The sequence below is a fragment of the Puma concolor genome, chromosome C2 (genome assembly GCF_028749965.1).
Source record: "Puma concolor isolate L17-30 chromosome C2, mPumCon1.1.hap2, whole genome shotgun sequence".
Lineage (NCBI taxonomy): Eukaryota > Metazoa > Chordata > Mammalia > Carnivora > Felidae > Puma > Puma concolor.
Window position 1 is genome coordinate 86,391,014 of NC_141675.1, and position 14,809 is coordinate 86,405,822.

Genomic DNA, 14,809 nt, shown 5'->3' on the forward strand with positions numbered 1-14,809 from the left:
TTGCCTGTACATGGAAATCATTTAGGAAGCTTTTCAAAATATTGATGCCTGGATCCCAACTCCATTTAATTTTTCTGGGGTGGGACCTATGTATTGGGATTTTTTAAAAATCCGTGTGTTATCATCCTGTGCAGCCAAGTTTAAGAACCACAGCTCTAACCCTGCATCAATGAAGACAAGACAGCTTTACATGTATAAACATTCAGCAAACAAAAAGAAACTCCTGGAAAGTTAATATGTGCTGACTGAACTAAAATATTCAATAGAAGGTTTTGGAGATTAACTGAGAAAATCTCCCAGAATGTAGAGCAAAAACACACACAAAAATAAGAAAATCATAAGATCAGTCCAGAAATTCCAGAAAAAGAAAACAGGAAAATTGGAGAGGTCAGTAATACGAAAGACTTCAACAGCAATGTTGGAAACTAGAAAAACAATGCTGTTAAAATTATTAAGAAAAAATTTAATTTTTTTTTTAAATGTTGATTTATTTTTTAGAGAAAGCCAGAGTGTGAGTGGGGGAGGGGCACAGAGAGAGGGAGACACAGAATCTGAAGCAGGCTCCAGGCTCCGAGCCATCAGCACAGAGCCTGATGCGGAGCTCGAACTCACGAACCATGAGATCATGACCTGAGCCAAAGTTGGATGCTTGACTGACTCAGCCACCCAGGCGCCCCTGAATTATTATTTTCAACCTAAAAATTTCACACTCAACGAAACTATCAAACAAATGTGAGGATAAAATAAAGACATTTTCAGACATGGATGGATTCACAAATGCCTCATTTTCAAGTAGTTACTAGAGGAATTGGTGAATTCCATTTCTCAAGACTTACTCGTGTTCTTGCTCATAAGAATCTGTAAAATCACTGGGAAGCTGAAACCAGACTATGTGGACCCAAGACTCTACATTCAGCTTATCTTCTCCAGGGAGACTTCAACCCAGAGACAGTCTGAGCTTTCCTTTTTTGACTTTTACTAATTACTATTCTTTTATTTTTTACTAATTTTTATTAATTAGAATAATAAAATATTTTGGGGAAAAATACTTATCTTAGAATACCTTATGTCAATCTAGAACACATATTCAAATATTGAATTAAACATATGTTGAAATAAACTGATAAAGTGAAGAGAAACAAAGAGAAATTGAAACTAGATTTTAATAGTAAAACCCCATTCACTTATAAAATTCAACCTCCATAAGAAAGAATGTTATAATCATATAATGTTGCAATGAAAATTAAAAGTTTATGGCAATGTATCATTTTGTATTGCAGTATTGTTTACTAACCTCTGATTCATCACCCTTCTCTCTATAAGCAGTAGCAATACTGGTCTGAACAGCCTTAATCCATGCCTGGCGCAGTTTTTCAGAATCTGCCTGAAGCATACAACTTCTAAAAGGAAATAACATTGTTTTCTCAGACACTAAATTAACCCCCTAAAATAATAATAAGATTTATTTCACTATTTAATAATCTTCTAACAAAAAGTAATTCCACTGAAATATTTTATTTCATTTATCTTTAGGACAGAGTATATTCATGAAGAAATCAAGGTACCAATAAAATATAAAATAAACCGCCTATTTTAAAAAAATGACAAATTCCTGTACATTTAAAAAAAAAAAAAACTTTGGGGCGCCTGGGTGGCGCAGTCGGTTAAGCGTCCGACTTCAGCCAGGTCACGATCTCGCCGTCCGTGAGTTCGAGCCCCGCGTCGGGCTCTGGGCTGATGGCTCAGAGCCTGGAGCCTGTTTCTGATTCTGTGTCTCCCTCTCTCTCTGTCCCTCCCCCGTTCATGCTCTGTCTCTCTCTGTCCCAAAAAAATAAATAAACGTTAAAAAAAAAAATTTTTATAAAAAAAAAAAAAAAACTTTAAATTTACCAAATATAACACCAAGGCTGGAAATATGAAATAATTATCAAAGAAATTGATCTGACATATGACTTCAGTTCATCATCAAGACAGCTAAAAAATTTTCATATGGCTACATCAATAATCTTTATGGAATTTAAAGAAAATGATACTGGGTAGAGGTTACATAAACATCTGACTGTAATACTTGTAATCACTAATTATGAAAATTTACCTTTAAAGCACTTTGTTCCTCTTTAGCACACATAACATCGCAAGTAAAACCCAAATCTTTCTCTACTCAGTAAAGTTCTTTAAGACAAACTATACAAACACAAAAGGAACTCTCATTCTTTAGAACCACTTACTTTGTTGGAGAGACTACCTCAAAGCAGAAACGTCGTTCTATGTCTTCACAGTGTTTCACTGTGCACAGCCTTAGATCTTCCACTACCACGGTGGGGTTATCCTACAATAAGCAAACAAAAATCCCAGGTTTATCAACTTAGTTTTTAAACACAACTACCGATAATAACATACTTAAAAATATTACTTGGAATAAATGGGTCGTCGAATTTTAAAGATTTATATTTCATCTTATTTAAGATTAAAAATAGGAGTTATCAACAGAGATACAACTAATAAAGGTAACTCTGTCCTGTTCATAATTTTATGTGTTTCATAAAATGGCTGTACAAGGATTAAGTGAAAATATATATAAAGAGCTTAATCTAAAACTTGGTACTTAATTAATAGGTGCTCAATAAATGTTAGCATCGTATAAATTTTAATTTTCTTCTTTTTCTTTCATATCCATTACTTTCCTGGTCCCCCCTCACATATAATAAAAGCTACTTTCCTCAAAAAAGAAGACTTTAATAGGCAAGTCTTAAGTAACTAAAAAAAAAAAAAAAAAAAAAAAAGCCTATATACATTCTTCTTTAAATACCTAAGAAAATGAGAAAGAATCTATCATTTTTCTAGTACTTAACAAAAATATAAACTCAAAATCAAGTTTATCAGACCAGAAGAAACCATGAACTAATGAGTTAGAACAAAGGGCTTGTGTGGAATAAGCCTGCAAGCACAAAACCGAGCAAACAAAATGTCAGATCGTGTATCTCTAGAGTAAAGTGAGTATTTAAAATGTACAGTTGTATACTTCATTCACAAAGACTCACAGGTAAAATTCAGGTCATCAATTAACTAATGGAGTTTTTTTCTTAATTAGTTTTAACATTCTCAAGTCTCATGTAATCTTAGTATGTCTTTCTGATAAACAAAAATTCCTTACCCTTAAAATAAGGTTCAAGAAAAGAAATGTATAAAAACAACATTAACAAATTTAGAGGTTTCTATTTCAATTACTTCAAGCTAACATTTTAATGTCATTTTTTAACATTTCCATATTATCACCTTTGGCCCTAAGGTGATATTTATTAAAAGGCATCTTTTCCTTCGGCATCAAAATAGTACTATGGAATGGCAGTATTGCTCCTGTCATACTGCTGGTCAAAGAAACGTGAAGAAACAAAAGTAATAATCCTGGGACACAGAAACACCCATCTCAAAACTGTAAGTTAAGAATTCAGCATTCAAAACCACTCTGCCGTTAAGGAGATACTGATACTTTCCACTTTTGAGTCCTCTTACACACACCTAAACATAAGACTAATGAACGATAATTTTGCATGCAGGAGTATTTACAAGATGAACAGACAGAGAACTAAAACGGAAGACTCACTGGGCTTTCACTTCATTAACAAAGCACCTACCTTAAACTTTTTCTGGTATACCAGCTGATTGTTCTGTATTGAAAACCAGCGTCTAAATAAATAAAAATAGATTAGGTTTTCATAAACATAATTTATGTCAGTTGTTAGAAATAAAATATTTGGGAAAGCACTAGAAAATCAGTTTATGTTAATTATGTTTTGAGAAGTACATTGTTTTGTTTTGTTTTATATAGACTGATGTCAATGAGATAATTATGGAAAGTAAAGAACAATTTTAAATAATTTTAAAACCACAGATTAGGAAAATAAGATTACTGTATTTTGATTCATTTTATCTCAGAAATTTATATCCTAATAACAGCAGTTATCCTTTATGCTATCACGAAAAAATAATTGTTTTAAAGTAAAATTTTAGTTTGAGGTTACTCAAAAAGAACTAAAATCTTTCCCCCAAAAGAACTGCTTCTATTATAAAGTAGAAAGAAATTTATGTTGTAAATAAGACTATCCATTTGTACACAGTAAAACACTGAAATAAATGGTGCTTTGTTTTCAACCTTTCTGCAGCTAATTCAGCAAGCATTTGATTTGTTAACCAAAACAAGAAATTAAATCAATTTAGAAGTGATATCCAACAAGAGATAATCGCCAATTCACTTGACCTCACTTTAATATAAAATATTTCTAAGCAGAATAATCACAGTTATTACTAAAAATGATTCACCTATTTATACTGTTCTTCTCATTCTTATAAATTATTACACAAACAATTTACTTGCAATCTTCTTTAGAAGAAAAAGCTAAGCTATATATGGCATACTGACTAATTCTAATTTATTAAAACAGTAAAAGATCCTAAAGACTTACAAAAAAAAAAAATCACAGCCAAAGCCATTCATAAAAGGAAGCAAAAATTCTCATCAAGCATGAAAGGTAAAACTATTTGAGTCATTGTTTTAAAATTAGTTTCAATGTGAGATGATTTCTATTGTAAACATTAGTTATTAATCTATTAGCAGATAGAGATTCTACCTTTTCATTGATACTAATGCAAAGCACTGGAAATTGTATTTAGACACATTGAGAATTTCTATTTTAAAAAATTAAGTTAATTCTCCAAAGCTGAGAAAATGATTAGATGCTTTTCTATTTTTAAGCTAGACAGATAGTTAGGTTTTCTTTCTTGCTACTTAAAAAAGGTATCACCTTTACCATTAAAATAGAGATCTGTTAAATAAGCATCTAGTTAAAACCAAGTGAGTTGCCTCTAAATGCAAATCATCAAGAGGCAGGCCAGAAAAGGAAGAACTTCAGGGTTTCTTTGCTTTGGGACACAAGGTTAGTTAGAAATGTTAAAAGGAAATACCTGTAAATAAACAACATGGTGCAGCCCTGCCATGTGGGATGACATGCAATGGAAACAGTCTGTGACAGTGACTAAAGTGTTCTGTGAGAAATCATTCGAAGTAGGGTGACCTATACTAATAATAATTCTTACGGTTTATAGTATAGTGATCATATTATAGAATTTGATAAAAAACTAATTTTACTGCACAATGGAAAAACACCCATATAGCCACTGAAACTTTCCATGCTTCTGAGGTCTTTAAAAAAGGAATTTCTTTTCAACTGCTGTATCTTAGGATAATAACCTCTAAAAATAACAAAACAGCACATAAAAACTTTTTTGGTCAGAGACCACTTCCTCTGGTCATTAACTGTTCAGATCATGTGTATTACTGAAACTCAGTTCCCCTGCTATCTATCTTTTGCTGGGGGACTTGCTCACATCAGCATATTTTTGAACACTCAGGGAAGACACTATAAATTCATCTTAATTTTGACATTTCCTAAGGAACAAAAGCATAATGTACCTCACTAGAAAAAAAATTCAATTATTAAGATCTGTATGTCGTATGACACTGTCTCTCCTCCTCTGCCATTAAAAAAAAAAGACAAAAGAGCCAACTACACTCATTTACATTGATCAAAACTTTAATCAAGTAAGTAAAATGGAATATAATTTTTAATTGCTCCTATAGATTAATCCTAGTTATTACTAACATCTCTAATAAAAGGAAAAATGAGACAGTTCATAGCCAGTGAATAGAATAAAATACTTAATATTTCAAGCTCATACTATCTGTAATTGGGAGGCACCTCAAAAGACAAACTATAAAAAAGACAAACTTTAGAAAGCACTGTGCTGACACTTACACTATATTCTACAAAATTCAAATGCGGACCACAAAGCCAAAAAACTATTTGTATACAGGAAATTTTCTTGGGGCACCTGGGTGGCTCAGTCAGTTAAGCATCTGACTCTTAATTTCAACTCAGGCTGTAATCTCACGTTTTGTGGGATTGAGCCCCATGTCAGGCTCCGTGCTGACAGCATGGAGCCTGCTTGGGATAGTCACTCTCTCTCTCTCTCTCTCTCTCAATAAATAAATAAACAAACAAAAAAACAATGAAAAAGGAAAATTTACTTGGTTCATTAAGAAAAATAATACACCACTTTATATCCATTCCAAATTGAACTAACTCAATAAAGATCTTAGACCAAAGTACTAAATTCATGAACAATTTGATATTATTGATTTTCAAATATCTATGAGAGCTTCCAGATAACAAAACAGGGGGTAAAGGAAAAAAAATATTAAAAAATAAATCAAGTGTCTTTTACCATGTTTGATCACTAGTCCTCAAACTGTATTTGAAACCAGGAATATAATGTAAAAGTCAAACTTCTAAATCTGTATAAGCTTTCTCACTAGAACTGTAAAAATGACAGATTTATGCACATATTCATATATGTGTCAAATAGGTGAATATTTAACAAAATTTAAAGCTTGAGCATGTAAGGTTACTGTCTTTCAAATGCAATCTAATTTTTCCCAAGGAAAAAGACCAAAATGTTAAATCTCTAAAAACTGACAATGGTTCCTTTCAATAAAACTAATATGAGGGGCACCTGGGTGGCTCAGTCAGTTAAGCATCTAACTTCAGCTCAGGTCATGATCTCATGGTTCCTGGGCTTGAGGTCCGCATTGGGCTCTGTGCTGACAGCTCAGAGCCTAGAGCCTGCTTCAGATTGTGTCTCCTTCTCTCTCTGCCCTTCCCCACTTACGTCTGTCTCTCTCTCAAAAATAAACATTAAAAAAATTGTTTTCTAACTAATATGACTATTACCAAAAAGGCCAATTCCTAGTTATTGTTTAAAAATTTGGAAAGTATTTACTAGCTTATTTCCCTTAAAAAAAAAAAAAAAAGATATGAAGGCGTTCATATTACTAATCTATTATCTTCATTGGGTATCTATAAATATATCAAATGTTCTTTTCCAGATTAAAACAAATTGAGAAGATGGGCATTGAAAGGATAATTCCACTTCTCAAATATAATGTTTATGTTTCCTTCCCAATTTAAAACATGAGACATTATATCCATTGCAAGTAATCCAACTGAAATGCAGGTTAATTATGAGCTTTCTCGTGCCAAAGAGGAAACTGGAGTAAGGCAGGAATGAGGGGAAGGAAGCCATTTGGTACCTGATATGATCGGGCTTTTTCCTGTCATGTGAAAAAATGGGGTAGGATTAAAACATAAAGGAAAGGCGGTAAAAGAATGAAAACGCAAATGTGCAAAATAAGCAAAGGACTAGCATGATATGAAAATAAAGCAAGAATTAAAGAAACAAGCTTAAGCTCATAACCTAACAAAACAGTCAAAAATATCTGTTGCATTTTGTTTTCAATTCATACATGTATGCATTTACACAGGTAATTCCAACTCTTATGACTCTGAGATGCTAACATTTCAGAAATATTCAAAAATTTTCTTCAATTATTATGGTATAAATAGTTCTTGTAGGACTTAGTACACTTGGGCATATGTCTACTATTATTTTTATGCCTCTATGGTGATAGCTATAAAATATAAACAGTACTTTTCCTCATCTTAATAAGTTGCTCCTAAAAAATTAAGGAAAATAATCACTATATATATATATATATATATATATATATATATATATATATCTTCATAAACCTGAAACAAATGAAAACTTTTCATAAGGAAAATTGGATCATTAATTAAGAATTTCAAAGATTATAAAATATTATTAGCCAACTAAACCTACCTCCCACCTGTTCTCCCCCTTTTCATCAATGATAGCAGAGACTCAAAGGCCACACATGAGTATCTTCATTTTTTTAAGAGTATCTTTAATACACACATACACTTCTTATTTTGTAACAAAAAGCCAATAAAAATAAAACATGTATCTGTGCCTGCAGTATCTAGAGTACTTTAAGACACTGCATAATATATCTTATACTTTTAGTTATATTTTCTATCTCATTCAACAAAGACTGAGCATAGTTTGTAATTATTCAGCTTCTTTATTCATTTTACTAGCTTACTACTAAATAATCTTAGCATTTAATTATTTTCCTACTTCATTCATCTTTTCAGAATTTATCATAAAAAGCAACAGACATATAGGTACGAGTAATCCATCTGGCACTGATTTGAGCCTAAGGTGAAGCTGCCACATTGAGAAGATGGCCTGATATGGAAAGATAATTTTGGTACGTCTTACATGTCTTCAGAAAAATATATATTATAGACATATAAAAATCTTAGGAGACACTACAAACTAGAAACCTGAAACCAACCAACCAGAAACAAACACAACAATTCACATAAGACATAAAACCCCTCACTGCTTACACTCTTTCAATCACATCACACAAAATATGATTTCTTCAGTTAAATTTCAAATTATAGAATGATGGTTAGATTTTATGAAGCACAAGGACAGGTTTTAAAACTACCTGGGAATTCCTAATCAAATACATTTACCTCAGGAAGGAAGTCTTTTTTAAAAGTTGGCTTAAAGAAAAAAAATAATAAATAAATAAATAAATAAATAAATAAATAAATAAATAAATGAAAGTTGGCTTAAAGAAAAAAAAAGTTAGCTTAAACAGATGATGGGAATTATTAAGGAGGGCACTTGTGATGAGCACTGGGTGTTGTATGAAGCGTGGAATCACTAAATTGTACATCTGAAATTAATACTACACCGTATGTTAACTAACTGGAATTTAAATAAAAACTAACCTATTAACTAACTAAATAAATAAATGTTGGCTCTGAAAATATTACATGCCTCTATTCCATGAACAATAGATGATGGCAAATTTGTCATCATATAATTAGTACCCTACAATGACTACAAAGAAAATGTTCCCTAAAACTAATCCAGAGACAATGTAAAGAAGATACTTAAACAGTAGGTAGAAAAATCTTTATGCTTGAATAGCTAGAATCCTAGATTTTTAAAGTTAAGGCACAAATATTACAAATGCAGTCTTTTATTCCAAGTCTAATAGAATATATTAACAAGCTAGATCGAGCACTAATTTGAGAAGTAGGGCAGACTCCAAAGTCATATATAAGTAAAGAGAAAGTATTTGCAAATATTTCCTGAAATCAGATTTTTTGTAAATTTCATGTAAGAAATTTAAGATATATTCCAAGCTTTTTAAATGAAAAGCATTAGAATACACTAAATAACACTTAATAGAGTTCTTTCTTCTCTCTTTCACAGTTACTGAACTATAACCTAGAAAATATCTAAAACTTCTCTTACAAGATTTAGATTCTTGTTTTTGTGAAGACTTTTATATAATGTTTATATGCTATATTCCTTAGAAGACTGCCTTTTTACTAGTATTTTCATGAAAATGATCTTTTCAAAGGCATATGAAAATGAAATAATTTGCTATCCATAATTTTTCCTAATAATGTAAATAGACTAGGAAGTTTTTAAAAAGTTTTTAAGCTATTTTTAAAATATTTGACATATTGTTTCATCAAAACACAAATTTATATGGAATTTCCATAGCAAATTTTTTTTTTAAATGCCAGGTTTCGGGCCTCGGTCTTTCACAAACCAGCTGTGTATCAATGAGCAACCATCTCTCTGCACCTTCATTTCTTTACTAAAACTTAGGGTGTTGAAATACGATCCATGATTCTCATCAATAATGTCATCCCACTACAATTAGATGGTAGCTCCTTTAAAAAGCAGCTTCATTTCCAAAGGCATGGTCTCTCACTTTCCACGTGGAAGATAACAGGTCTACAATTCAGAATTTAATAGTTATTCCCTACTTGATTTTAGTTAGTTACATTTTATTATCTATGCTAATTAATAGAATTCATGAAACAAAAAATTAAAAACAAAAGGTCCATGCTTATGGGATGCCTGGGTGGCTCAGTCAGTTAAGAATCCAACTTGGGCTCAGGTCATGATCTCAATGGTTTGTGAGTTTGAGCCCACGTTGGGCTCTGTGCTGACAGCTCAGAGCCTGGAACCTGCTTCGGATTCTGTCTCTCCCTCTCTCTGCTCCTCCCCTGCTTGCTCTCTGTCTCTGTCTCTGTCTCTCTCTCTCAAAAATAAATAAATATTAAGATTTTTTTTTTAAAAAAATGAAAGGTCCATGCTTAAATCAGTATTAATTTTCTCCTATTGCCCTAAATGGCAATACAATTTTCCACTAACACTTACTGTGCTTCATTTTGAAGTCTGAGATCATTTCTCATTGGAGTAGTCCATGGAACATCATTTCATTTCTTCTTAACATAATGGTATAGGTTCTATGGATTTATTTTATTTTCACTGTGTTAAACTTTAAGTAGGTTGTTTTGAAATCTGAAGGTTAAAATTCAATTCTAACATTACCTCATGAAACCATACTGGTTGAGAAATCTTTCTTTATTACAAAAATTTGACACACTATTTTTTACTTTAATTTCCTATTCTAGCTATGGAAATTTGTCAGGAAAAACTTAAAAGATTATTGTCTTAATTTTTACACCTTAGAAAACAGAATTTTAATTTCTTATTTTCACTTTATAATAGTTAAAAATATTATTTCTAATCAAACCACTTAGTTGGTCCTTCTGGTTCAGACATTATTTTAGAAGTTCTACATAATTCAAAATGGCTTAATATCATATATAATCACTTTTCAGTTTATATTCATTCTCAGATAAAGAAAAATTATTTCAAATAAAACACACCCCATTCATTTAAATATCTGGCAATATCAAATGCTAGGGAAAGGCTCAACGAATCACTGACATTTGAAAATACCACTGAATGTTTTTCCACATAACCTCATCACCAAGAAATCAAAGTAAGTGGGAGCCCATTTTAATATTTTAAATATGCAAGAATAATAGTTTTCCATTTAAATTAGCAAAAATGTATACTACATTAAACTTACCGAGAAAATTCTATTATTTTGCTAATGTCCATTTTTTTTTAAGAAAAGAAAATAATATTCTCTATCATCAAGTGAATTTACATCTTGTTCAAGTAGCAAATAAAATAAACACATTCAGCCAATAATATAATAGTAAATCACGTCACCAGAGCCTAATGTTACTCTCAATTATTACAAAATAGTTCTATTTTGGGGGAGTTTTTTGCAAAAACAAAAACAAAAACAAAAACAAAAAGGAGGCATCCTTGAATAAAAGACTAATCACTACTATTTGGAAGTATAATCCTGAGTCAACACAATCTTTTTTTATTCTTTAATGTCTGAAATTATTTTACTTTATTAGATTAATACACAGAAAAACATAATTAAATATTTAATATATATATTTAACAGATATTTGCTGGATTAATATCTTTTAAAAATCAGTTTAGCAGAAAAAGAAAAAGAAAGCCAAGTTTTTGGTCATTGTCAAGTTTAGAATACAGGAGCCCCGACTGCCACACACACCATACCAAGTATATGTGCTGCCAAAGCGAGCACCACACTTCACATTTAAAAACAAGCCCATTTCTTAAAAGTCCTGGTTAAAGTTATTAAAAAGATCAAAAACTCAGGATCATCTGGCTTAAAAATTCATAAGCAAACACTAAATTAAAATGTATATAAACATCTTACAGAGAGGAACCCAAAGGAGAAAACAATTTGTGCTTCCTGGTTTAAACTTTGCTTAAATTTTAGATTTTAGAATTAGTGCTATCATTTTTCACTTGCTTCTTAGGGTCCCCTTTCTTAGAAGGGAGACTTATCTTTAATGGACTGGGTTCAAGAATGCTATTGTAGACTGCGAATTTAAAGAATTAGGAAAGAAAGAGTTGGCCAAATCACAGGGAAGGTCAGAAAACTGAGACTATGGAAATCAACACTAGTTTTTGAAATATATTACCTGTTCCAAGTTTTGAAGGCATTGCTGGCTCGTTTGAACAGATATCCTTCCATAACAATGCCATTTGCAGCATCTACATTATATTCTAACTTAGAATCATCACTGGAGAAATCCTAAACAAAATAAAAAAGTTCATACGATTACCAAATTTATCATAGAGAAACAGCACAAATCATAGAAAAGTTTTGCATTAAGATAGTATATTAACAGTATTCATAACAAAAGAGGAGACTTAATTATTATAATGACAATGTAAAAACACATATGATTATATAAAATACACTCTGAAAGAGAAAACAATAGAACTTGATTTATACACTGATTAAAGGCACAAAATAATATGCATACAAATAGACAAAAGGGACAACTAAATACTATATGTGATGTCTTGTTTAAAATGTTTTCATTTTAGAGGTGCATAGGTGGCTCAGTCGGTTGGGCATCCAACTTTGGCTCAGGTCACAATCTCATATTTCATGGGTTCAAGCCCCGCGTTGAGCTCTGTGCTGATAGCTTGGAGCCTGGAGCCTACTTAGGATTCCTGTCTCCCTCTCCCTGTGCCTGTCCCCTGTTTGTGCTCTCTCTCTCTCAAAAATCAATAAAAATTAAGAAAAAATAAAATTGTTTCATTTTATCCTAACATTGTTTTGTGATGTGTGTAACAATTTTTTTTTTAAGTAATATAAGGGCTCTTGGGTGGCTCAGTCAGATGGGCGTCCAACTTCTGTTTAGGTCCTGATCTCACACTTTGTGAGTCTGAGCCCCACATCAGGCTCCGTGCTGACAGCCTGGAGCCTGCTTCAGATTCTGTGTCTCCCTCTCTCTCTCTGTCCCTTCCCCACTCGTGCGCTCTCCCTCTCTCAGAAACAAATAAATAGAATGAATGAATGAATGAATGAATGAATGAATAAATAAATAAATAAATAAATGATAAAAAATTAAAAAGTAATATAGATATATTTAAATTGGGACACTCAAATCTATCTCTATTCTCTAAGTATATTACTATTACGGTATTTTTTAATCTGATAGTAGTAATAACTCCACTATTAGGGAGTTCAGAAGTAGAATAAAGGCTTTTTTCCCTAAAATAAAATTTTGTTTTGCAAAGAAGACCTACAGTTTGAAGTGCTGTACAGTACAGTTTAAATTTGAAGTGCTGAGCTCACTTTTTCATGAGGATTATGGAATCCCTCATAATCTTCTGTCATTCTACTCTTCACTTGAATGCAATTCAAACTTACAATTTTCCTCTAAGGATTCATGAAGTTTTGAAATCAGAAGTGTTATATTTAAAATATTTCCTGATGAACTTACAAAGTCATTTGTATAAAACTGCAAGACTGCTGTTACCCGTTTTAAAACTTTAAAAAATCAGTCTCAGAACTTTCAAAATTACAGCTGGACCAATAATCAAAGTTAGAGTGCTATCCTTTTAGGGAATAGTAAACTTTCTGTCTTGAAAAAGATTCTGGCAGAAGCTAGATGACCACCTGCCAAAAATGCTGGGATGTGAGGGTCCTCCACTGGAGGGGAGGCAGAGGGAGAATTACCCAGGGGCCTTCCAAATTTAAGAGTCTACAAAGACGGAAAATGGAAATAGACTAAATTCAGGAAAACAAAATTCATTAAAAACAAAAACTCTGCTGACATCTTTCAAAATTTAACCATAAAAAGACATGATAATCTCGGGTGCCTGGCTGGCTCAGTTGGTAGAGCAAGCAGCTCTTCATCTCAAGGTTGTGAGTTCAAGCCCCACAGTGGGCATGGAAGGAAGGAAGGAAGGAAGGAAGGAAGGAAGGAAGGAAGGAAGGAAGGAAGGAAGGAAGGAAAGAAGGAAGGAAAGAAAGGGAAGAAGGAAGGAAAGAAGGAGGGAGGGAAGGAAGGAAGGAAGGAAGGAAGAAAGAAATTAAAAAGACATGATAATCCAAAATAATCAAATGAAACAGAATCTGGGAGCGCCTGGGTGGCTCAGTAGGTTAAGTGTCCAACTCTGGATTTCAGCTCAGGTCATGATCTCATGGTTTGTGGGACTGAGCTCTGTGTTGGGCTCTGGGCTAACAGAGCTGAGCCTGCTTGGGATTCTCTCTCTCTCTCTCTGTCTCTCTCTCTCTCTCTCTCTCTCTTTCTCTGCCCTCCCCTCCCACATGCAATCTTTGTCTCTAAAATAAATAAACTTAAAAAAATTGAAACAGAATCTGTAAGTGAATTGCTACACTTTCTCCTACATTGTCTTTGAAAAAAAATTTAGGAAAACTTTAATGCCCTCATTTAAAATTTATTTGAGGTGGGAGTGCCTGGGTGGCTCAGTCAGTTAAGGATCCAACTCAGTTTCGGCTCAGGTCACGATCTCACAGTTAATGGGTTCAAGCCCCACATGGGGCTCTGTGCTGTCGGTGCAGAGCCTGCTTAGGATTCTCTCTTTCTCTTTCTCTCTGCACGTCCCTTGCTCACTCACTCACTCTCTCTCAAAGTAAATAAACATTTTTAAAAATTATAAATAAATAATATTTGAGGCTATAATTTAATTAGACAAGCAGGATGTCAGCAATAGATACAACTGAGTTTGGCAACATTCTAAAGGTTTCATTTGTAATGCTGGCAGTTTTTTAATAACCTTGATGCTACTTAAAACATTAAAATATGACCTCCTTGATATATAGAGCATTATAAGTATTTTTCTAATTTTCAACTATATTTCTTGAGGTAAGTCTTCAATTTAATTACTATTAAATCAATTAATATTGTATAGTGTTAAAATGTGACATCATAATTTTATAATGAAGCAACTAATAACACTGTATAAATTATATACTATAATTTAAATATATTGATGAACTGTCAAAATAGAAAGGAATACTCAAAAGCAAAAGATTAAGTGAAAATTGGAAGCCGAAGAGGTAAGCAGATCAAAGAAGCCAGATTTCACCTCAAGGGCATTTGCTTCATCAAAACTTGAAGCTTTGGTG

General features: G+C 32.4%; 1 protein-coding gene across 7 annotated transcripts in view; it reads right to left on the reverse strand.

Annotated features, from left to right (window-relative positions):
* ACAP2 (ArfGAP with coiled-coil, ankyrin repeat and PH domains 2) overlaps positions 1-14,809 on the reverse strand; it is a 153,101-nt gene that overhangs the window by 25,417 nt on the left and 112,875 nt on the right. For 5 of the 7 annotated variants that reach the window (XM_086675048.1, XM_086675049.1, XM_086675046.1 and 2 more), the window contains 5 exons: positions 11,841-11,953; positions 7,148-7,168; positions 3,636-3,687; positions 2,229-2,329; positions 1,295-1,400 (listed from right to left, as the gene is read on the reverse strand). In XM_086675048.1, coding sequence (XP_086531174.1) covers positions 1,295-1,400; positions 2,229-2,329; positions 3,636-3,687; positions 7,148-7,168; positions 11,841-11,953 — 393 coding nt within the window. The remainder of the gene's footprint in view (positions 1-1,294; positions 1,401-2,228; positions 2,330-3,635; positions 3,688-7,147; positions 7,169-11,840; positions 11,954-14,809) is intronic. The other 2 variants (XM_025912900.2, XM_086675047.1) reach the window with 1 other exon arrangement.